This window comes from Rhipicephalus microplus, chromosome 9, assembly GCF_043290135.1.
Source record: "Rhipicephalus microplus isolate Deutch F79 chromosome 9, USDA_Rmic, whole genome shotgun sequence".
NCBI classification, from domain to species: Eukaryota; Metazoa; Arthropoda; class Arachnida; order Ixodida; family Ixodidae; genus Rhipicephalus; species Rhipicephalus microplus.
Window position 1 is genome coordinate 777,197 of NC_134708.1, and position 26,006 is coordinate 803,202.

The 26,006-nt window shown below is 45.8% G+C and overlaps 1 protein-coding gene across 5 annotated transcripts in view; it reads left to right on the forward strand.

Annotated features, from left to right (window-relative positions):
* Nucleotides 1-26,006, forward strand: part of LOC119163319 (stromal membrane-associated protein 1) — a 178,856-nt gene that overhangs the window by 118,479 nt on the left and 34,371 nt on the right. For all 5 annotated transcript variants that reach the window (XM_075872938.1, XM_075872937.1, XM_075872940.1 and 2 more), the window contains one exon: nucleotides 13,757-13,853. In XM_075872938.1, the coding sequence (XP_075729053.1) occupies nucleotides 13,757-13,853 (97 nt within the window). The remainder of the gene's footprint in view (nucleotides 1-13,756; nucleotides 13,854-26,006) is intronic.

The window sequence follows — 26,006 nt, forward strand, 5'->3', positions numbered from 1 at the left end:
GTTGTGCCAGCTCTTCTATGTGGCATGGCCAGGGCACCTGAGGATGAAAGGCTTTTCATAGCCGAGTTCTACACTAAAGAATATGGTCGGCGTGCTTTCGCTGCCGTGGTAAACAGGCCACTGATGACCGGGGACGGTGCTCATGTGCCCCCTCCCCCCGTCACCTGACTTGAACGTAATTGAAAATATGTGGGGCAGAATGAAATGATCTGTAACTCTCCACGTCAAATCTGTGGATGACCTCTTGGCTTTAATGAAGGAAGAGTGGGAGCGGCTGAAATGCGATTCATCCTTCACGGAAGCTCTGTACATATCTCTACCTGCAAGGATGAAAGCGGTACTCGACGCTGGAGGTGACAGCACCCGATACTAAATGAAGCTTTTCATTCTTTTATTGTTAAAAGGCCATAGATGTGGTCTGGTTCATCTTTTGTCACAGAAATATGATGAATAAATTTTTTTTTCGTGTTTACTCTTGTGTATAGTTTTATGCTCTTTATTGTTCATGGGGGCACACATTGGGGAAGGGCAGTACTTTTCATAAACGTGCATGTTATAGCCATTTGAACTGTGGAGCGTCTTCCGGTGTTGCTGCACTAATCAAACGGCCCCGCCGCGGTGGTCTAGTGGCTTAGGTACTTGGCTGCTGACCCGCAGGTCGCGGGTTTGAATCCCGGCTGCGGCGGCTGCATTTCCGATGTAGGCGGAAATGTTGTTGGCCCGTGTGCTCAGATTTGGGTGCACGTTAAAGAACCCCAGGTGGTCGAAATTTCCGGAGCCCTCCACTACGGCGTCTCTCATGATCATATGTTGGTTTTGGGACGTTAAACCCCACAAATCAATCAATCAATTCCCTAATCAAACGCTCGCGGGATTTAGAACGTTAAAATATTTGCTTGCATGTAGTGAGACAGAGCCAGAACATCATTAAGGATCACGCCGTATTGACCGAGAGATTTCATCTTCAAATATTTTCTTAACTAGCCACTACGGTATAGGGGTTGCGGTGCTTGACTGCTATCCTGCAAGTAATGAAATCAAATCCGGGCCGCGGTAGACGCATTATCGATGAAAGTGGGGATATTCAAGGCTTGTGTACTTTGAATTAAACCCCACGCATGGTTGAAATTTCTGGAGCTTTCCACTGCGTTGGTCATAATTATACTGCTGTTCTGCGATGTTAAACCCCAACAAATAATAATTTTAAGCATTTATTAGCGTGCTTCTAAATATATTCGCATGGCTTTTTATTGCACATCGCCTTTGATCAAAATTCCACTGCTGTGGGTGCCAATCGCATAGTTTCAGAACTGGTGAGATACCATAGCATGAAACAAGCTGGACTTTTCGTGTGCCTGCTGACTACCTGACAGGGCGCCAGCAGACCAGCAGTGACATGAATCGCTGCTGGTCTGCTGTGACATGAATCGCAGTGACATGAATCGAAAGTAGCAGACGACAAGCGCTGCGTTTATGTGTATGCGCCACGTTTACAAATTTCGCCACCAGTTCGCGTGTTTCCTCTAACACTGGACTGTGCCGATGCTGACAACCAAAGAGTTGTCACCGCGTCACCGAAAAGTTGTCGGATTCAAAAATTGGGCCCACGGTGACGGGCGTGCGTGACGACAGTGACGAATGTGTCGACTGATGCACGCGCAAGTGCTTGATGCGACAAAGCTGCTGTGCTGCTTCTTTGGTGCTTGCGATGCAACGAGGATGGACTCTAATAGCTGCTGCAGCTGAAAAAGCAGTTATGCACCCGAGGAAGAGTTGGCAAAAGTCTATTGAGAACCATTTTTCTTTGAAGTGATCTGCCAGCTGGCATGCTGAATTTGGCGCAAATAAAGTACAATGTTTTTAATATTTAGCAATTTTTTGCATTCCGACAACTCTCGTTTTTTCTGCACTGCGGGCTGCTGTGCTATTTGTTGACGAGTACATTCTCACTTGATGGCTAATTGTTGGTAGAAATGGATTTTGGCTATAACAAAATAATGGTTATAACGAAGTAATTACAACTCCCCCTTCAAATTTTTTATTACGAGGTTTGACTGTATTCTATTTCAGTACCCGAAACGCTGTTTCCACAGATTGACATGGACCTCTTGGGCCCATTTCTTGTATTGCATAATGTCAATAAGTGGATTATAATCGCGACTGACTAGCTCACCAGATACCCAGAAACCAAGATACCCAGAAACCAAGGATTCCGAGTGGCACTCTAGCTTAAGCGGGCCCTGCCACGGTGGTCTAGTGGCTAAGATACTTGCTGCTGACTTGCAGGTCGCGGAATTGAATCCCGGCTGCGGCGGCTGCATTTTCGATGGAGGCGGAAATGTTGTAGGCCCGTGTGCTCAGATATGGGTGCACGTTGAAAAACCCCAGGTGGTGAAAATCTTCGGAGCCCTCCACTACGGCATCTCTCATAATCATGTAGTGGTTTTGGGACGTTACACCCCACATATCAATCTATCAAATCAATACAGCTTAGGCGTTACAGTTCTTTATTGAGAACATTGTCCTGAGACACGGTGCTCGCGCCGTCGTCATAACAGACAAAGGAACTGCGCTCACAGCTAAGCTTCTGCACACTGTGCTTACACTCAGTGGCAAACTCATATAAAGACGACAGCATAGAAAGACGACTCTTTGCATGTCGATCGTCGTGGAGCACGAAAATTGGGACAAAGCTTTGTCATATGTCACTTTCGCAGGAAACATCGAGAAGGACTCTGTTTGGGCTGATCTATGGCCAAGAAGTGACTACTATGCTTGATACTTGCCCCATGGTTCCATTGATTCGGAGACAGATGCCACAGACATCACTGAGCTTGCTAAGGAAGCCAGGCAACTTGCACGGGTCAGAATAACTAGCCAACAAGTACAGGATACCTATCGGTACAATCTCGGTCATCAATTTCTGGGTTTGGTCACACTGTGCGACGGCACGGTCTGTTGAAGAAACTCCTACGCCGATGCTTCCAACCATATAAAGTACTGCACCGTCTGAGCGTCGTCACCTACGTGGTTGTTGCTGATTGTTCATTTTGCTTAAGACGCCGTCAGCATCTGCCTGAGACTGTACACGTGGTGTGCAAAAAGCCGTATTTTTCGGACCGTTGTGCATACCGACCAGCTAATTACACATCGACTGCTACTTGGTGAGCATCAGGGAGGGTAATGCCACGTCCCTTTTTGTGCACACCTATGTGCTGGCATCAGTGAAGATGACTGATCTGCACGAGAGGCGTATAACGAAAAACAAAAGCAGCAGTTCTTTTGGCCGCGTCCACTTTTGGTGTCTCTGAGAGAACTCTGTCCTTCTGTTTATTACAATAAAGCCACTGTACTTGGCGAACTGTGACATAATATGTCTGAAATTCATCAGGGTCATAACCAGGGACTTCATTTGAATCTGCACAGTCTCCTTTTTAGCAAGCTGATGTACCCCCTTTCTTTTGTTTGTCTAGCTTGTTTCACATCTTGAGCTCATCCACATGCTGCAAAGTGGATCCATGCTTCGTATATTCATATACTTTGTCATATTTCATGTAGTATCATAAATTTTTTTTTCAGTGATTCCACTCCTGCACCAACTGCACCTAAGTGCACCAAATCAGATTTACTGTGCCATTCTGATAATATCAATGCAAATTGCGCCACCTTGCGCCAAAGTCAGATTTGTGAGCGTCTATTACCAGCAACAGCCACGCCGGTGCGTCGATAACATGTGCACCTTTTTTTGGGGGCCACGAAAGTCACAATCACGTACCTATTTTATTACGTTGAATAAAGAGTGGTGGCGCGTGCGTCCTCGAATTTCTGATGCTATGTTTCGTGCCGACGGAACTCTGTTGTGCAAGTCTGCTTAACGGCGAAACGCGCTCTCCTAAGGGGCTCTTAACGTTTAGTCCAGTCGGTAGCGTGAAACTGTGGCGGCAATTTATTGGCAAACGTCTTTCGAGGAACGCTGATGATCATTTGAAGAGTTCCGCGGCATATAATAAAGCTATTTTCACTAATAACTGTACACATGCTGTCAGAATGTCTGTCACTTCGACGTCTGGAAATCGTGATCTAATTTTCTGGGCTTTGCATCCGCAAAAGAACATGTAAATGGTGGGAACGCGTTGACACTTTTTCTCTAGTATTCTTTATCCATGGATCATCATACAGACGAAGAGTTGTTTCGTAATTTCTTCCATTAGAACATCAGTGTTTATAAGGGCTGTGGCAGCAAAAGCCCCTAAAAAATTCTGCCTTTTCGAACTCTAGGTTGCTAGGGTCCGAATTTAAAATTCTCATGTGGCAATTGGCCATACTATGCTGAATGCACCAGTTCTCAAAATTCTCGAGTGCTTTCTTTTTAAATGCCATCTCATTTATAAAAGCATGCCTCCTAGTAGGAGCAGCCGCAATTATGTTTTAATACGCACAGCTGTAGTGAGACCATCGCTGGCAGCTCTGGTGTTGAAAGCCTGAGAAGCGGCAACGCGCACGTCTGCCTCTCGCTTTCCAGGGTCAATAGCTGAAGGTTAAAAAAAAAAAACATTATGGCATCACATTTATTGCTTCATTTTGAAAGGATGGGTGAAAGGGAAGCTGCTGCGTCGCTTGAAGTGGCTGGCACACACTATTTCGAGACATAATGAGACTGCTTGTGAACTTTCTGTGCTAGGAACATCATCTTCACGTTTAGATAACTGACAGCACGAAAGCTTCAGCAACTAGTGTGATAATTGCCCTTTTAGCCAGCGTTATTTTGAGTAATGCGATATTGGATCTAGAAGATAGTTTGTTAGTTTCACTTACACTTTTAGCTATGAATGTGATACCAACAAATTATATTGTTAAATCGTATAGCTAGGCTTGACGTCATCCGGGGAAGCACTAGCAGTGGGGTTTTCATTTCCAAAGTCCGCTCACTTGCAAAAGTTTGCTGCACATGCGGTGTTCGATATTCGGGACTTGGGTGACTGACTACAGGCTCTCAAAACATCTCTTGCATGTCGATGCACTTACAGATGAAGTCAAACTTGTCTAGAGCGCCCAGCCGGCCGCTCCAGCAGGCGTTTTACCTAGAAATGCATAAAGAGAGGCGCCGTAATGCTGCCAAACATGGTCGTACTACGTGTTAGGCCCTTGTGCTGTAATGTAGGCATCAACGGAAGCTTGTAGGTAACGCGAGATAGAAGCTGCGGCCAACGACAGTGTCGAAATGCAGGCACGCTTTCTGGTGCTCTAGAGCAGTGCGATTATTTCTGTACAGTATGAACGGAACGTACGAATGGACCTCCGAAATGGCGCTAAGGTGTGTCCACCTCGTAATCAAAGCTTAGCGCATACTCTCAAATGGCTGCTCTAGAAAGCGAAGCACTTTTCGCACAGTCTGTTCCCATTGAAAGTACAAGGTAGAAGGGTATACCAGCTGTTAATAGCATGTGCACCAGCGATCACACCCTTGTAGGCAATATTCATAACACCTCCCTCCCCCTTTGCGTTCCTAGCTCGATCCTTTCTGTACCTTCGACACGGGTGGCGCGTTCCTCTTTGCTTGAACAACAATTGATGGGAGGCCTGGCAAGTTGGTTGATTCTATCGCATCCACCCTCAGTGCAAAAAAGATAGGTCAGCTCTTATCTCTGCTTTAGTCCTGTTCGTCAGCCCCGCTCTCACGCTTTTACCCGCTTGTAAAACACAATCCGCCGGGGAATGTTATCGATAGGAACATTACACAAAACATGATGGCCAGTGGCGGGTGGAGGACACATCAGGAAGGTGTGTGTGTCCCCCTCCTCTGAAATTTTTTCGCCATGGCATATATAGTGCAAAGTGAACTTTCGCTTGCCCCCCACCCTTCAGAACAAGGTGCGACCCCCCCCCCCCTTCCTCCCTCCCTTCAATTAAAAAAAAAAATATCTGGCTACACCCCTGGCAACGCCAAAAACCACTCGAGAATGTCCGAATAATTGCTATACCATTAAAAAGAAAATGGATCTAGCGTTCATGTTGGTATGCCTATGGTATCCTGTACGATTTTTTGTTATGCACTGGTTTCTAGAGGACATGGTAAGGGGTTATTTGAGTATAGACAGAACACCCTAGCCACATAAAATATTGATGCAAAAAGAAAATGAAGTTTGTTAAATTGTGTAGTATCAGCACAGAGAAGAGTGCTGGAGGAGGTTGGCTTTCTGAGACTAACTGAATGGCGTATTACGCCCAGCAGTCTAATCAGTTGTGAAGACAGAGAACCTTTTTTTAATTCTTCAAGTAATTTTAGAGAAATGCACTTGGGACTGTGAAGGTCTCTAGCATTGTTTGTCACAGCGTTTGCCTACCCTATCTGCTGATAACCACTTATGTATATTTATATTGTTATTTCATAAAGTACAATTTCATTCAACCAGTATTTTCTTTATTTGCTACGGAAATAATCACTGAACAAGTTTTCTGCAGAATGCTTAACAGCATGACACCATTATTCTTGCATCATCAACTGAAATAGGTAGTGCTTCTAAGATGATTGGCTCCATGCAGTTTGCAATGATTCTAAATATTTCTAGCTTCTTCACAAGAGCCTCAGGATAATTTTTCAGGTTCTTGAATGTAAATGCAACTTGCTGCTCCAAAAGTTGCTCCATATCTCCAAATTGGAAGACCTCGATGGCATCATTGCTTTTTGAAAAGGCAGAACGAAGTCCAAGAGCTGAAAAAGACGTATGAAAAAAAAAACAGACAAACAGCCCAGCCAAAGCATGCTGAATCCACACAATAGTGGGAATTTTAAAATGAGTCTTGATAAATCTTAGGCGTCAGTTTCTGCAAGCTTTAAAACACACTTAGACAACTTCGCATTGCATATTATGTATACAAAGAGACATTTATGTCAAGGTGGCAGATGTTTAGTGATCAAAAACCTTCAGTTTGTTTCTTAACTGTCTAGGAGGTAGGTGCTTGCAAAATGGTCTTTCGCATGGCTCAAGATAACTGTGTACTCCGTGACAATTTTTCTCTGCACCGAGGCAAAGGCTACAGAGCCAAATCATGTGCATCCACTGCTAGTGACAGTAGTTCCACAATAAAGCCCGTGTTTTTAACATAAAGTATAAATGTTCCTCCTTTATTTTCTACGTTATTTTGGGACGTTAAACCTCACATATCAATCAATCAATCAATTTTCTACGTTGAGCTATTTGAGACAAAACACGGCTCACACCAGTGAGGTATTCGTAATCATTTTAATTTATTCATTGTGGCTGTGTTTTTCAGGCTCGAGAAAGTCCTACCTTTTTACGTATACCACAAACGCTAAATGGCATCTGCGTCTACATGAAATGCTGATGGTGCAGCCCCATCACTTTCCACAGTGTTATAAGACTACTTCGCATAGTGCAACATGTGCAGAAGCTCTACCCCCATAGCTTTCCCTTCAGTGCAAAGAAAAGTTGCTGCCAAGTATAGGTAACTTTTTTTTAAGTATTCTTGAATAGATAGGCTGCTTGGAATTGCGGAATTCCAAAAAAGTTTTTTTAAATGCCTTTTCGGAGGTGGTGAGCTGTTTCAAAAGCAATATACTGTCACGGGGTCGTGACGTGGACGAATGGAGCACACCGCGAGTCGAATAATTAACTTTATTAAAGCCAACCTGTGCCCAGTAAACGGAAAGCCGGATTACAGTATCAGTCTTGCGCTGATAGCGGCGAACGGAGCGTCAGCGGTTGATCAACTGACAAGCGGCAAAGCATGTCAGCATTTGTACCCTTGCCATTGAATATTCTAGCGTTATCGCTAGCGGCAACGTAGGTTCCGGATTAATTTGTGACGTTCCCGAAGTGGGCGTAATCTTAATAAAATGATCGACTGAAGCCTCGAAACTTCTTGAACATCGTAGACGCGGTTTGCGCTGAACATAGTCTAACGAGGGGATAACAAAACTTGAGGAAAGTAATGTGGCATTGTCCCCCTCTGAAAAAAGCATTGTCCCAATGCTTTAACAAAAGACAAAGGTTCAATAATAAAGACAATAAACAATAAGTACAGCAACAACAACAATATGCAGTCCTCAGGTTCGCGCATGAAATGGTCCGAGGCGCACAACATGGACGACTTCAGGTCGAGCACGGTGCCGTTAAGAGTTCGTAATACTGTCGGGAACAACCTCGTAGGCGAGTGGGCCAAGACGTCCAACTACTCTGTATGGTTCTAAGTGTTGCAGAAGTTTTTCACTGAGCCCACGTCGGCGTATTTCAACAAAGCTTCTTCGAAGATGGTAACGGTGGCTGTCGGTCGCATGCTGATTCTTGATGCGCAGGCAGGCTTTTTGATGAGCTTCTTCTGCATGCGGAAAGTAAGTCGTGACGTCGAGGTTGTCTTCGTCACCGACATTTGCAAGCATAGCATCAAGCATAATTGCCGGGACTCTTCTATAGACCAACTTGTACAGCGTCATCTGTGTCGTTTCTTGGTTGGCTGTATTGTACGTGAAGGGCACGTACCGATAGTTTTATTAAGACGTTCAGTGAGGCCGTTAGTCTCTGGATGGTAGGGGGTGGTGCGGGGGTGACTTGTCTGGCTGTACCTCTGGATCTTTTGAGTTAGGTCCGTTGTAAAAGCTGTACCTCTATCAGTAATGAGAACCTGTGGAGCTCCTTGACGCAGAACAATGTTCTCGACCAAGAACCTTGCTATCTTGGATGCACTGCCCTTGGGGAGGGCCTTTGTTTCAGCATAGCGTGTGAATTAGTCAGTAGCTACGATGATCCATTTGTTCCCGGAATTCGAAGTCGGGAATGGCCCCAGTTAGTCCATGCCGGTTTACTGGAGTGGCCGGTGAAGGGTGAAGTGGCTTGATGGGCTGGAGAAGTCCGGCTGGCCTAGTCGGTAGTGTCTTTCGTCGTTGACAGTCGCGGCAGGTCCTGATGTAGCGAGTGACATCGGCTGATAGTCGTGGCTTGCGAGCGTACGGAAAACATCGAGGTGTCGAGCCGTCGGGTCGTCGTGTAGGGCCTTGAGTACTTCTGGTCTCACTGCTGAAGAAACGACGAGAAAATGGTTGGCTCAAAGGGGCGAGAAGTTCTTTTTTAAGAGAACTCCATTTCGCATGAAGAACGACTCCAGTCTTCTCTTGAAAACATTCGGAACAGTCGTGCTGCTACCCTCAAGGTATTCCACAAGGCTTCAGAGTTCCGGGTCAGCACACTGTTGCTCAGCGAAGTCATCGCCAGTTATTGTTTCTAAGAAGCTGTCCTCATCCAGGCCGTCGGACAGCGGTGGTTCGACGAGGGCACGAGACAGTCACTTGGTGTCAGTCTTTTCTTCCAGACTTGCAAACGCTGGTCACGTCGAATTCCTGAAGTCTGAGGCTCCATCATGCGAGACGACCCGAAGGGTCTTTCAAGTTAGCTGGCCAACACAAGGCATGGTGGTCCTCACAACTTTGAAAGGCCTACTGTAAAAATAGGGACGAAACTTTGACGCCCAGATGATGGCAAGGTGGCAAGGCACTCCTTTTTTTGTTGTGGAATAGTTGGCTTCGGCCTTAGTTAGAGACCGGCTAGCATAACTGATCATCTTTTTCACGCCGCCAGTCCTTTGCACAAGGACGGCGCCTAGTCCTACGCTGCTTGCGCTGGTGTGTACTTCTGTTTTGGCATATTCGTCGAAATGCGCAGGTATCGGTGGTGTCTGGAAGCGTTGCTTAAGTGCCTGAAATGCTTCCTTTTGTGCTGCTTCCCACCAGAATTCAACGTTGCTTTTTGTGAGGTAAGTTAGCGGCTCGGCGGTCTGTGAAAAACGTTTGACGAAATGCCTGTAATAGGCGCACAATCTGAGGAATCTGCATACAGCCTTCTTGTCAGTGGGCTGTGGGAAATCAGCGATAGTGGCTCTTTTCCACTGATCAGGACAGACTCCAGACTTGCTTATGACGTTTCCCAGGAACAACAGCTCCTCATACGCAAAGCGGTACTTTTCTGGCTCCTGGGTAGTCCAGAGGTGTTGATAGCTTGAAGTACCCCTTCAAGGCGCCGGAGATGCTCGTCAAAGCTGGAGGAAAATACGACGATGTCGTCCAAATACACGAGGCAAGTCTGCCATTTAAATCCAGCCAGCACAATGTCCTAACGCGTCGGAAGGTCGCAGGGGCCGAGCAAAGACCAAATGGCATGACCTTAAATTCGAAGAAGCCGTCTGGTGGGATAAAGGCTGTCTCCTCTATCTCTATTGTCAACCTCAATTCGCCAATAGCCCATTTTGAGGTCCATCGAGAAAAAGCACTTCGCGTTGTGGCGACGGTCCAGTGCGTTGTCTATACGTGAGAGAGGGTACACATCCTTCTTTGTGATTTCGTTCAGGCGACGGTAATTGACGGGTCCCATCCTTCTTCACTAATACCACGGGTGACGCCCACGAACTCTTGGATGGCTGAATGATGTAGTCGTGTAGCATTTTGTCGACTCGCTTCACGGCATCGCGTTAACGCGTGGAGACTCTGTATGAGCTTTGTCGTACTGGTCGGGCGTTTTCTTCTGTTATGACGCAATGTTTCGTGACTGGGGTTTGGCGAATTCGTGATGATGACGAGGAGCAGTTCTCGAATTGCAAGAGCAGGGACTTGAGCTGGGCTTGCTTGCACTTCAAAAGGTTCGGGTTGACATCGAAATCTGGTTTGGCACCTCAATTCGCCGAATCAGCATCGGCAGCATCGAAGAGGGCAAATGAATGCTGGCCTCAATGAATTCGTTGATGTGGGCGACTGCCGTACCACGGTTGAGGTGCCTATATTCGTGATTGAAGTTTTTCAGCACCACTGTTGCTTTGCCGTCACGCAGCTCAGCTATGCCTCTTGCAACGCAAATTTGATGGGTCAGAAGAAGGTGCTTTTAGCCCTCGACAATGCCTTCAAAGTTTTCAGCTTTTTCGGTGCAAATGGAAATAATGACGCTGGAGAAAGACGGCACGGTTACCTGCTGTTCTAGCACATACAATGAGTGATTCCGTGGTGTTGTAGGGGTCCGCAGCGTGTTTTCTGGGGTTAGTTTTATTGACTCAGACCTCAGGTCGATGATAGCGCCGTGCTTACTTAGAAAGTCCATTCCAAGTATCACATCCCTGGAGCACTTTTGTAAGATTTCAAAGCTCGCAGGATAAGTCTGGTTATTGATGGTGATTCTTGCCGTGCAGACTCCGGTCGGCGTTATTAAATGATTTCCAGCAGATCCAGGCAAGTCTGCCATCGGGGCCTTGCCATGCAGTCCTCACTTTTTTCAACTTCGTCGTGAAAACCCACTGACGACGGAATAGTTGGCTCCAGTATCGACGAGAGCAATGACGAGGTGAGTGTCGAATATTACGTCGAGGCCGCTGGTTCATTGTTGTGCGTTGCGGTTGGGTCGTGGCGTTGGATCACGGCTACGTCTATTTGCTTCGCTGCTACCACATTGCATCATGCTGTCTTCATGATGCGAAGATTCGACGTGAAGACCCTGTAGCGTAGCGCTAGTGGCAGCCAGCCGGCTGGAGAAAAAAAGATGACTAGTGCTGGTGGCTCGTGGCGCAAGGAGCCTAGAAGGTTCGTAGGCTTCTAGCTAGCTGAACGCAACGGCCGCTGCTCTACTTCGGCAGCTCGCTTCCTCCTGTACGTCTCGTCATTTCATTTAACCTGCGATGACGGCACGTCTACGACGAATGCCGTCACCTCGCTACAAACTTTTTCATCTTGCGACGGGTGCTTGCGATTTCGTTGCGGCATCGGCGGCGGCGGCGGCAGCGCAAGATCTTCGGTAGTTTGTGATACAGCAACCGCACCTCCATCAGTTGCTGCCCTTAGTTTTCCGAGTAAGAGCCTGGAGATCGGTGCCAAACTGAGCCCGTGTACTGCCCACGGTGCGGTGATGTGTAGTGGCCTGGCGACGGTGTACGATAAGGTCGTTGGGGTGTCGACTGCGATCTCACGAGGTAGTCCGCTATGTCATGTGATCGTTCACCCCGTTATGGGCCTGGCGCGTTCATGTTGAAGCCCCGTCGACCCATCTGTCGGTACTGGCAACGACTGTAGGTGTGCCCGGCCTCGCCGCAACAGTAGCAGTGCGGGCGATTGTCACGTGCTCGTCAAACGTCGATTTTCCTTGGTGCACTGCGCTGACCCGCTGGCGAACGGTAGGACGTCGGTGGTGGTGGTTTCTGGCGACGGAAGTGCGACGGGGCGGCGTTTTGGCGTGGGCGTGGACGAGGGGAGTGACCGCGAGCTGTAGCAGCATAGCTCATGACTTGTGGCTCAGGCTGCGCTAGTTCGGGTGTCCAGAAAAATTGCTGGACTTCCTGGCATACAACGTCAGCGATCGGGTCAACGGGATGCTGTGGCGCCGGCAACAATTTGCGCAGCTCTTCCCCTACAATCGCTCGTATCGTTTCGTGAAGGTCGTCAGAGCCAAGAGCATAAAGAGCTGGGTTGTCTTCCATCGTTCGCCGATTGTACTGGCAGGTTCGCATTTCCAGCATCTTCTCGATTGATCTTGTTTCTGACAGAAATTCCTGAATGGTCTTCGGGGGGTTTCGGATCAGCCCAGCAAAAAGTTCTTGCATGATTCCTCACATGAGAAAACGAGCTTTTTCTCCTCGAGCATGTCAGGGTCACAGTGGTGGAAAAGTCGCATCATTTTTTCCACGGAGATTATTACATTTTCATACGTGAGTTGCTCCTTCGTTTCCAGGAATGTTGCAGCTTTTTCCTTGTGGGCGATGCTCCTGAACGTATCCAGGAATACAGCACGGAAAATATCCCATGTTTGAACGGAAGACTCCCGATTCTTGAACCAGATCCTAGCCGCGTCCTCCAAATAAAAGTAGACCCGGCGTAGCTTCTCTTCTGTGTCCCAGTTATATTATATAACTTATAGGTCTAGTTATAATTATATTATAGGTATAGTTATATTATATATATTATAGATATAGTTATATTATAGGTTTCCAGCCAGGTCTCCGTATCTTTAAACGATGACCTACAAAAAAATCGGTGGTTCTCTCAGCTGCTGCATCACGATCGCGGGCTGTGGCGCAGCAGTTGTCATCGTTGTTGTGGTTGATCCCATGGTTTTGGTCTTCAGAGTCTTGTCCAGTAAAAGCCCGTACTCCAGTGGCAGACCTTGTTGCCTGCAGCTAACTCGCTGCTCGTTGCTGACGTCGGGTGTCTTTTTCGCGACGAAGTCTGGGTTCATGGCTTGATGGGGGCGCCTGGACATGGAAGAAACAGCACTTCTGCCAGATGCCACGGGGTCGTGACGTGGACGAATGGAGCACACTGCAAGTCAAAATAATAAACTGTTTATTTGGGCGAGCCTGTGCTCAGTAAACGGAAGTCGGATTGCAGTAGCAGTCTTGGACTGATAGCAGTGAATGGAGCGTCGGTCGTCAATCAACTGACAAGCGGGAAAGCGTGTTGGCATTTATACGAATCGCTACTAAAGGGTCGATAACTGCCACTCGTAGATGCAAAAATTTTGACATGCATAATTTTGATGTCACTGCTCCTTTAAACGTTCCACACATCACCGTAGATTTGTGCCATTCTTATTATTGCGTATCTTGCATGGATGTGTGTATGCACAGTTTGTCATTAATCTTTAATATTAAAAATAACAATTGAAGACACAATGACAAGTGAAGAAAAGCTCAATGTTTTTCTTTGTGTTCTTGTTTTTAATATAAATTGCCTTGTCAATTTTGTTTTATTATTGAAAACTACAATGTGCAGGCACCTACAGGGAACAAGGTTGTGCTGCCAAGACCGCAGAGTACTGCTACGCCTGCTGCCTGTGCGTCTCAAAACACCGCTGACTTGCTTGGACTTGGTGGGTTCAACTCCAGTGTATAATACATTCCTGTCCTTGAAGCCAGACTTAATACTGTGGTGATTACTTAACCATGATTAGAACATGATGAATCCTGACATGCTAGTACGATGCAAAAACAAGCAATTGCATTTTTAACTATTTGGGAGAAACTTGGAAATAACTTGAAAAAATGACAGTGTCGTGGCTGTACTGTGAACTGTGAAATGAACAGGGAGACGGGGGTGTGAAATAGAGCCAAGAGAGGTATTCTAGGGGGCATTCAAAGAAAGGATGGAGCTGTGCGAATTTTGTGGTGGTTTGATAGAATAACAGTATGAATGCCAAGAGAAGATGTGACATTTTTACGAGTATGCAGTGATGCAGAAGAAATTCATTTGTGAAATTAATTATAAAAGTATGTAAAACTTTGGAGGGCCCTTCAGCTGTGCCTTCAAGAGTAGAATGGTATAGCGTGATCATTAGAGAACGGATAATAGGCAAATGCCTATTTTGTTTCTTGCATTCATATCGAGCCATTTTAACATATGAGCACAAATTAGTGGGTAAGGAGAGCTTTTATAGTGTTTTTTTAGTGCCTATGAATGCCTATTTTGAACGTTGGTGCCTAAATTTTATAAGTGGCTATAAATGCCTGTTTTCAAAAGCGGTGCTTACATAGACACTATTTCGCCTCAAATCTTGCTTTTAAGTACCGCTGGAGTCGGGTATTCATGTTACCAGGCAAAATTGAGCTTTCGGAGCACTCTGGGGTGCACCCTAAGCCCCTCATCACTTACTTTCAGCACTACCAGGCCTACAAGGCCTCTCAGCCAATAGGAAGGTCGATTAGCCTCTACAAACAGAGATCCCACTTTTGTGCCAATGAGTGCCAAACGATATTTACTGCGTCAACCTGGTAAAATCAATATAAATTGTGCCAAACTGCACCAAACCATCCATATCGGGGGTCTGCAATCTATGGCCTACGGGTCGCATGCGGCTCACAGGGCAGTTTTATGGGGCTCCCGGCACGATGCCTGAAATCATAAAATTGCTGGACACTGTAATTTCGGCAGTATTTAAATAACTATAATTAATGTTCTGATTGCTGGAAATAGCGATTGAGTCTAATGAGATAATTCTCTGCCTTCCCGTGAACAGGCCGTTGCCGCTTTGAATAATTGGCCGCCAGTACTTCTACGGAGAAGTGAAATTCCTCATTCTGTGGCGGTACCGCAACCAAAGCTCCGATGAACACAACTATAGCAGAAGGCTAGAGATATGTCATTGTTAAAGACAACGATTGCAGTGGTGTTGATTCTGCATTGGTTTTCTCATGTACGCCAATGCCATATACCATAATCGTAAACGAAATCCATTTGCAAACGTAACCCGGTTGCAGCAAAGAATAACTACACGTATGAAAGAAACCAACATGCAACAAACACGACGTATTGTTTATTTTGTAAAATAAAAGGGCGATAGACCGCAAAAGGCCTCAAGTATTGGTTTTATAACCAGATTTTGGCGTTCTAAGGACATCACACTGCCGTTGAAGTTAGAATCTCATGCAACGACGATATCCAGAGCGTTAAATCAAGTGCACACACGCGTGCACTTGTATACTTCTCTGTAAGAGCTCCATATTAAAGGGACACTAAAAAGAAAGATGATCTCGATAATTCAAACTTGAAGGGGTCGGAATTTGTTCGAAATAAAAGAAGTTCGAATTAATGAAAGCTAAATGAATGGAGGGCTCACCATTCAGTGGTGCATGTGCATTGAACTAACACACGAGGGGGAAGTTTCAAAAGACTTACATTTATTCATAAATTACAGGACGTCTGTAATAACTGAAGTAATCGGTGATGCGCATATGCACTTGTTTGCTCTGCAGCGAGTCAATAAGTTTTGCAAGCAGCTTGCAAAGCATTTCTACTTCGGCTTCACCATTCTCCTTGCAAGAGTGGCGCGCGGCTATGTCCAGCGCCAACACCAGAGAACACCTATATATACTAGTTAAGACGACGACTGCGTCTCCACTGCTACCCTCTGCACTGAAGCCGCAGCGTGGCCAGCACATGACGAGAAAGGAAGAGTCCCTCACTACGGCGTCTCTCATAACCGTATGGTGGTTTTTGGACATTAAACTCCGCATATGATCATTTCTTCTTCCTTTCTCTTCAAACCACCGCCACTCCACGACAGCTTTTTGTATTTTCCCCTCTCTCTCCGTGTGCGGCCTTGAAAGGAGAAAGTCCCATATCGGCATTTGAGAGAGAGCAAACATTTTGCCCAGCCTTTCCTTTCCTTTTTTTCTTTTCCTTCTTAGCGCGCAGGGTTGATGTGTCAAAGAAAGAGGGTCCCATATAGGCATTTGAGAGAGAGCAAACATTTTGCCCAGCCTTTCCTTTCCTTTTCTTCTTTTCCTTCTTCACGTGCAGCGTTGATGTGTCGGAGGTGCCGCCGTGGGATTGGGCGTGGCGCAGAGAGCATTTTCGGAGCGCGGTATGTTTGAATTAATCGTCGCAAGTGCTTGCGCGTTCGAATTGCAGGGCGTTTTTGCTCATGGGAATACTCATAGCTTTCACGGGACCACAGCGTCAGTTCTAATTAACCGTAAGTTTGAATTAAACGTGTTTGAATTAATGAAATCCGACATTAGTAAATTACGCTTTCATGATTCCAAAATCGCTATGCTTGCCACGAAAAGCAAGAAAATGCGCAAAATGAAAATTCGGCTGGCTTCACATAGTTGCATTAATGCATCAATTGCCTTGAGTTCATATATTTTGACTTTTTTTTTTTTTACTAGACTCTATAGCTCTTAAATACTAAAAACAATTAATCTGAGATGGTGAAAAGAGAGATGTGAAAGTTCTCGAAGCCTTTTTCAATCTTAAAAGATCCTTTCTTCTAGGTCAGCATCCATTTTATATTAAAGTGTTTGAGGTACTTTCTTATCTGAAATGCTCCATTATTAATATATAACTATGCCAAAGAGCTCTTAATAGTAAGACTACCTGCTCCAAAACTAAAATTTTACTGCTGTAATATGCTTCTAATAGCAAGATTACCTATTTCGAAATGCTCCAAAACTAAATTTTTATTGCTCCAAGGTGCTCCTAATTGCTAGATTACCTGCTCTAAAATGCTCCAAAACTAATATTTTACTGCTCTAAAGTGCTCCAAAACTAAAATTTGACTGCTCCAAAAATTGCTTCAAATCGCCAGTCCCCAGTGGGATCACTTCGCTACGCATGTATTCATCCATGTCGCCACGTCTGCTGGCATCTCTCCGAGGTCTGCCCGCTTGCGTAGGGAGCAGGAGATGCTTCTGTGTCGTGGAAGGACAATGAAGAACGAATGCTAGGCCATCGAGTGTCATCAAGAGAAAGTAAAGTGTAGATATAAAAAATGATATCCATGTGGTTTTTGTTTTATTTGTCATTTACTTAAATGGATCTTCACTAGGTCACATGATAAATTTTACCTAGACAGTGTAAGTTGTTGTGTGCCCAATGAAAAGCTTTGTATCACTAGAATTTTTTAATTCGTTCATTACCAGCTGTGAAAGCATGATGTGAGGAGGTGAGCTTGAAACCTTCGCTGCTCACTCGATGTAGACTTCGCAAGCCAAATTTCTTCACTCCCCTATTTGGTATCGAAGCAACTCTGTGCAATAGGATTAGATGACTTGAACACATCAGCTCGTCATACGCCCGTAAGGTTACACTTGCATGACATGCCCATGCCAGATCGCACACGCGATCTGTATTGCATTGCCTGTTTCTGTGGAATAGATCCCTCTATGCGCGCATGTTTGGAGAGGCTGGCATGGGTCACGTATCCTTACCACGATACACAGCATCGCACCACAACTCCTCTAAGGGACGATGCACTAAAATCATACCTAAGTTTTGTGAATGCTGACACCGGCACGATGCGAGAATGGTGAGAACATGAATGCAAATGAAATGGAAACATCGTCTCCCATTCTGATCGATACGAAGTTAAAAATAACGCGTGTATTCCGTCTGTATGTCTTAATATTTCTGTCAACCTTCATATACTTCTATTCAGGCAACAGATTGCACAAATTACACACGTAGTCTCGAATAGTTCTTGCATTGTCCCTTATGTAACAAGCGTGTTTCTTTGATGTATGCAGCACTTGTATACATCACCTCCATTATGTTGGGGCCCACGCCCGTGAGATGAAGGTCAAGCAGTGTTCAGTCAGACATTTCACCTCTTTATGGCGCGTGTAGCACTGCAAATTTTGGCAGATGAGATCTTGAACGCCGAGTGCATGCATTCCTTTCAGCTTCTCGAAATTCTCAAACCTAACTAAGGGCCCTTTGGGATGTTCATTGACAGATGGTTAGACCAAGTTAATACGAGGTAAAAAGAGCCTTCTGGCTTATTGTGCTCAGGCTATTTGTACCTGTGTAGCCCTTCTCAGCCATGCTGAAAAGAGATACCAAGGAGCATGTCTATTCGAAGGTCGACACTTAACACCATGCTGGACGCGAAGTGGAGAGACCGTATTCTGCAAAACATGCGGGAAAAACATATATGGCTATGCTATATCATTAGCGCCTTTGTCCCATACATCAAAACCTGAAGCATTTCTATTTGCATTTCTATTTGCTTGACACGCATATCGCGTGTATTTTTTTTGAAAATGTAAATTTCGTCAAATTTTATTGTGCCTATGTTTTTACGATTTTGGGAGCCTAAAAGTGTTTTTCCTGCCTTTTTTCGGCGCCTGCAGCCGGGTTCTTTAGTGGCTACAAATCTGGCCTCTAGTAATCCGGCTCCCGATGCAGCAACCCCTTCTCCATTACTAGCCTGACCCATTCTTTGTAGCGGGCTTCACTAAAGTGGAATTTGACTGTACAAGAAAGCGTTGAAGCTCTCCTATTCTGATAAAGGAACATTGTCTTTTATGATTAAATACATTCCAACAAGCAGGCCATATTTACACTCAACTTTGTCTGCTGTGGAAGAAGTGGCCCTCCAGGAAAGACGACAGGGCCTTGAACCCTTCTATGACCATCTATGCTAACTCACTTGCTCGAGCCAGATATCATCTGGTGGAATGCATATGATCTGATGGTTCGTCATGGTAAAGCAATATCAGCATTGCATCTAAAGAAATCGGTAGAAAAATGCCCCTCATAAGCTCTGAATAAGACCTTGGCAACACATCACAATGGACTTGCTGAAACAATCAGTGGTGCTTGATTGAAGTCCACTAGTGTTGAAGCTTGGGCGAATTGGTTCGTCATGCTTGAAGTGATATGGCACATTACAGTAAAGAAGAAATGGCCGAGCAGACTGACAGAAGAGGACATAGCACTAGTTGAACTTAATTTGCTAATTGCATCTGGTGATGTGGGAATTGAGGCTATTCGCTGCCTTTGCGCGGGCTTTGCCGCTTTTCTGTTGTTCTCATGTCCTGACATGACTCCCCTCCACTGTCTGCCTCACTGGGGAAGCAAGGAGTGACGTTTAACCCCTCTCGCCCGGTAGCAGATGTCAACTGTGGCACCTCGTGCAAAGTCTCTCGGGACGTTTCATGCGTGCACGTCCGGAGTGAGCGAGTCAGATTTCTCCGGGACAGCTGAGGGTGAGCACGCATTTTTTTCTGTCCATCGACTCCTATTGCTTGGGGATCGTTCAGACTTCGCCAACAACGCCTCGCGCTCATGGCAAACGCTCACTTTTTGTTGCCCCTTAGCGAACGCTATGCCGAAAAGCGGTGCGGTGTCCCAGTGCGTGGCCAGGCTATGTCGACCCGTATCTCTCCGAAGCCAAGGCGAGTGCCTTTGCCTTCGCTCAAGGAACTGGGCCTTTGTCCCGGTGTCTTCGTGAATCACTTTTATCACGGAGACGTGCTCGCGGCACCCCTGTGTAGTACTTCTCACCTATGGCGTGGATAAGCCCATTAGCTTTTCCGCCGCGCCTTTGCAACAAGCTCTGTACTGCGTTTGGGTGTTGCCACAGACAATAAAGTGTTGCGACCTTGAGCATTACCATGTTCTCACCACGGCGACGGTTAATGTGTGCCTTGCGGCTCGCTAAGACCGGACTCGCGCTGGTGGCCGTACTCCTTCGGGATGTGTGTACACTACAATATGTAAACTGGCGCAAGCATACAAAGAGCGTCAATATAGGGTAGCACCATCGCAACTTCACAGACCTAAGATTCATAGGCTGTTCATCTGGTGAAGGAAGGAAATTTCATGTTCAGATAAAGCCAACGAAGGGGCACGTATGATGCCAGCTCTTGCTACAAAAAGTGCTTCAATTATTTCTTGTGTGATTGGTGATGAGTACCTTGTTACCAGTTCACATTGAACGACTAAAGAAGATTGGCAAGACAGCGTGATTGTAGTGTTTCTGGCACCAGACAAGTTGCAGTGGCTTGCAAATCCATCAGTCCCCTTAAATTATGGCTCAACCAAGCAGAAAATGCAGTTTGTGCAATGTAAAACCTATGTTGTTTACTGTATACCTCTCTTGTGTGATGAAGTATATTGGTCAGACGGGGCGCTGCCTTGATTAAAGGCTTATAGAGAACCATTTCAATGTGTACAGATCAATCTAGGGACGCATTGTAATTCCCTGCCACGATTGTCTATGATCCTCTCTTTTTGATCCATGTGAAGTGACAAAAAGGCGTCTGTCACAAATCACTCCAAAACCGTCTAGCTTGTGTTTACCGTCTTGTCTCATCTGTGTACCGTCTCGTCTGTGTCTGAAATAACAATACAAGCAAAAGAAATAGTTTGAAAACTGGCTGTAAAGGCCACTTCCACATGTCACACATGTGGCAGACCTTTAGAAATAATTTTTCACCAAATAAATCTACTCAGATTCCAAACGATAGCTCCTCTAATTACTAGCTGGCATAACTTTCCAGCAATTATTACTGCTCAACACTGTCACATTGCGAAGCTGACTCCTTAATTTGATATTTGACTTGGAAAGCTTCCTTTGATTACGGAACTTTCATGTTATAAAAGCATAACCACGAGCAGCCAGCCAAGCACATTTTCCCAACAACACATGCACGTTGGTTTACGAAAAGGTCTGTCAAAAATCACTATGTTGCCGAAAAACGGGCAGATTCAAAATCATTCTCATTGTGAGTGGCTCGTCTAACTACTAGGAAGTTCTAGGCGCAGGAGAAACAAACTAAGCATGGCGAAAATGGCGATTCAATGCATCGATCATCAGTGATCCATTTGAATAGTCCTGGTAACAAAATAGTCAAGTGCCATGTCTCCACATACTTAGGCAAACAGTTCATGAATCTTTGGTCTGGGAAGTTGTGACGGTGATGTCCAATCTTAGTGATATTGTTACAATGGGTCTATTCTATAGCGAACGAGTAGCAACAACAGTGACCCCACTCCTGCGCCAACTGCCCCAAACTGTGCCAAAGTCGGATTCGTGAGCGTCTATAACTGGAAATAGCCACACCCACGCGTCAATACATGTGCACTTTCTTCTCGATATCGCCAAACTCATAATCGCGTACCTATTTTATTTTGCTGAATAAACGGAGGTTGTGCATGCGTCTCAAATCTACAATGCTGTTTGGTTCCGACAGTTGTGCAAGTCTGCTTAACAGCAAAACGCGCTCTCTGAAGGGGCTCGTAACATCTATTCCAATCTGTAGGGTGAAACTGTGGTGGCGATTCATTGGCGTACATTCGTTCCAAGAACGCTGATGATCGTTTGAAGAGCTCTGTGGCATGTAATAAAGCAATTTTCACTAATCACTGCATGCGTGCCGCCAGTATGTTTGTCACGTCTATGCCTGGACATCGCGATCTAATTTTCTATGCTTCATGTCCCCAGAAGAACACATAAATGGTGGCAACGGGGTTGACACTTTTCCTCTTAATATACTTTATCTATGGATCATCATACAGAAGAGCTGTTTCGTAATTCCTTCCACCAGCACACCTGCGTTTATAATCGCTGTGGCGCTAGAAGCCCCTAAAGGACCCTGCCCTTTCAAACTTGAGGTTGCTAGGGTCTGAATTTAAAATTCTCGTGTGGGGATCGGCCATACTATGCTGAATACACCAGTTCTCAAAATTGTCAAGTGGTTTCGTTTGAAATGTCATCTCATTTATAAAAGCATGCCCCCTGTTCAGAGTAGCCGAAATTTCGTTTTAATACGCGCAGCTGTGTGAGGCCATTGCTGCAGGCTCTGGTGTCGAAAGCCTGAGAAGCGGCTACACCCACGTCCACCTTTCGCTTTTTAGGGTAAATAGCTAAAGGTTAAAAAAAAAATGATTATCATGGCATCGCAATTATTGCTTCATTTTGAAGGGATGGGTGGAAGGGAGGCTGCTGCTTCGCTTGAAGTAGTGTGCACTATCTCGAGGCATAATGAGACTGCTTGCTCGTGAACTTTCTGTGCTACTAACATCTTGTTCGCATTTAGGTTACTGACAGCATGAAAGCTTCGGACACTAGTGATAATTGTCCCTTTACCAGCATTATTTTGAGTTATGCAGTAACTTATCTAGAAAATAGTTTGTTAGTTTCACTTACGCTCTTAGCAATAAATGCGATACCAACAAATTGTGTTGTTGCAAAATAACAAAAACGCCGACCAAGGTGAAATACTTAAAACTTAAAAAAGACGTTTCGGCTCCCCACACGGGAGCCTTGTTCACAGTGACCGCAAATGGCGTAGTGCGCTCTTCTGCAACACGTGATGAAACATGCATAAGAGGAGCGCACTACGCCATTTGCAGTCACTGTGAACAAGGCTCCCGTGGGGGGAGCCGAAACGTCTTTTTAAGTTTTGTGTATTTCACCTTGGTTGGCATTTTTGTTATTTTGCACTATGTGCCCGACCAAACGGGATTCCGTCGGACTCTTGACTAAATTGTGTTGTTATACCAAATAATAAGGCTTGACATCATCTGGAGAAGCGCTAGCAGTGGGGTTTTCATTTCCAAAGTCCACGCACTCTCAAAACTTGCTGCACGTGTGATGTTCGATATTCACAATATAGGTGACTAACTAGAGACCCTCGAAACATCTCTTGCACATCGATGCACGTACAGATGGAGTCAGACTTGTTTAGAGCGCCCAGCCGGCTGCTCCAGCAGGCATTTTCTACAGAAATACGTAAAGAGAGATGCCGTAATGCTACCAAACATGGTCGTACTGCGTGTTAGGCCGTTGTGCTGTAATGTAGGCATCAACAGAAGCTTGTAGCTAACGTGAGATAATATCCACAGCCAACAACAGTGTCGACATGTAGGCACGCAATCTGCTGCTCTAGACCACTGTGGTACTATCTGTACAGCACGAACGACACGTACGAATGGACCTCCGAAATTATGCTACGATGGTGTTTCCACCTCGCAATCAAAGCACAGTGCATACCTTTATATGGCCGCTCTAGAAAGCGAAGCACTTTTCGTACTGTGTTCACGTTGAGAGTACAAGATAGAAGGGTATACCATCCGTGAATAGCGCGTGCGCCAGCGATCACGTGCACCCTTAAAGTCGAATTATTATAACAATGAACCACTCGTTCCTCACGTTCCTAGCTCCTTCTTGTCTCTTAGACATGGGCGGTGTGTTCCTCTCTGCTTGAGTAACAACCTATGGGAGGCCTGGCACGCGAGTATGACGTTATTGCATCCGCCCTCAGTGCAAAAAAGATGGGTCGGCTCTTTTTATCTCTGCTTTAGCCGTCTTTGTCGCCCCCGCTAGTGCGCTTTTACCAGTGTGCAAAAACTGTGCCGGGGGATGTTATCAATTGGGACGTTACGTAAAACATGACAACCAGTGGCGTAGCCAGGGTGAGGGGAGGGGCACATCGGAAACGCGCGCCCCACCTTTGAATTTTTTTTTTTGCGTGGCATATATAGTGCAAAATTTCCTTTTGTCCCCCCCGCCCCGGCCCCCCCCAAATTAAAAAAAATTTCTGGCCACACTCCTGGCAACGGTAAAAACCAGTCGTCGGCAAAGCTCCAACCGGCAGAAAAAAAGGAGACATTGCTGTGTAATTTGGCGTCTCCAATAGCACGCTGTCCACGATTTTGAAGGCGAAGAAGGTGATCACAAGTGCTATTTCTTCAAGGGCGTCCACCAAGCTCAAGAAGTTTACTCAGTCTTGAAAAGGCACTGTACAATTGGTTTTTTGACGTGCATGCCTAGAAGATGCTTATCAGCAAAAGTGTGCTGCAGCAGGTATCACTGAACTATGCTTGCATTCTAGGCATTGAGAACTTTGTTGCAAGCACAGGTTGGCTGACAAGTTTTAATTTCCGGCATGACATCGTGGGAAAAGTGTTGTGCGGCAATTCTGCGGCATCACACGCCAGTGGTGCAGCGTCTTGGGCGTCGTCTGTTTTGACGGATACTGAAAAATTGTGCTTCGTCTGACATTTACAATGTGAATGAGACAGTACTTTTTTTATGAACTGCTTCCGCAAAAGACTCTGCACATGAGGGGCCAAGCTTGCAGCGGAGGGAAACAGCAAGAAACATGCGACCCTGCTTCTTTGCACTAACATGGATGGTTCAGATAAACAGTGCCCGCTTGTCATCAACAAGAGCTTGAGGGTTCGATGCCTCAAAGGGAGCAGAATTGTGCCAGTAAAGTACATAGCAAGCAGAAAATTGTGGATGACACGGGCCATTTTTTGTGATTGGGTAAAACCGTTTGACCGGGACATGAAGGCCCAAAACCACAAGGTGTGCTTGCTGATTGATAACTGCTCAGTTCATAGCGTTGATGACGTTGAGCTGGGCAATGTGGACATGTGCTTTTTCTCACCCAACTGCACAGCATTCATCTAGCCGTTAAATCGGGGTATAATTCACAGCGTTAAAAGCGCTTATCAGCAGCGGCTTATTCAGCAATTGTTGCTGAATATTAACGCAGGGTGACAGACCAAAGTGGATTTATTCATAACCCTACAAATAGTTGCTGCGTCGTGTACGGTGACCAGGCAAAGGATCTTTGAAAACTGTTTTGCCCGTGCTGGCTTTAAGCCTAACGCTGAAGTAATGGCCAACTCATCAATCCAATTGACGAAGACTACAATCGTGGCAGAGTGGAGCCACCTTCCAGAGAAGCAACTGCGGCCTGAGAAGCCCTTCGGGACACCGGAAATACACCAGAAGATGGGAGCATAGTTCTTTTTTGTTGTCGCGGACGTTATTGCTCACGAGGAGCTAATTGACGAGTCCGTTGAAATTCGCCATGACGACACATCGTCGGACGATGAGAGTGATGCTCAAGACGTTTTAGCGCCGCCTTCTGCGTTGACTAATGGACGCATTAGGTGAAATCGGCGATTTCTTTGGCGTCCGTGATGATGACGTCGCGATGCAGCAGATCTCCGACTGCAAACATCACACCACGGCGCTGATGTTGAAAAGAAGGCGGCAAACAAAAGCTGGCAGACTTGAGGTCTCTTGCAAATAAATTATGTTTGTGATGTTTCTAGTCGAATGTGACGATGTTGTGGGGGAGATTTCACCACAACAAAATTTTTCGCACCTCCCTTCAGTTTCGTTGTAGCGAGGTTCGACTGTAGCCCGTTTTTCCTGTTTTACGCCCATTTACCTAGGTACACTTTAGACACTATCTTCGTTCTCTGTCATTACGACGGCGCTTGTATAGCTGAAATAATCTGCTGAGCGGAGGAGGCTCACCGCCTCGCTCAACTGTGTACTCTGGCTTCACAAGAACGCTATAAATCCAGATATGATAGTCAACATTGTCATGTCACCTACAATTCTGGTGACCTAATGTGGCTATGGATTCCAATAACAAATGCGGACTGTGTTAAAAACTGCTGGATAGATCCTCTTAGCGATGGGCAATATAGGGTCTCACGCCTCACCGCCAGGGGAAGGCGGTCATCGAAGATTGAAGTCGTGCATATCGCACGTTTGAAGCCCTTCACTCGGCGGCCCTCTCACTGACATCTCGCTGTGGGTTTTGTCTGCAAGAGGGGCAATGTTAAAGTGGGCCTATTCTATAGCAAACAAGTAGCAACAACTATACCTGTGGAGCAGAGGAAAAAGAAGGACGTGCAGTATTGGGGGACACTCGTCGCCCAGTTCTTGTGAATAACCTCGTCCTACGAACCCCGCAACAATATGTTTGGG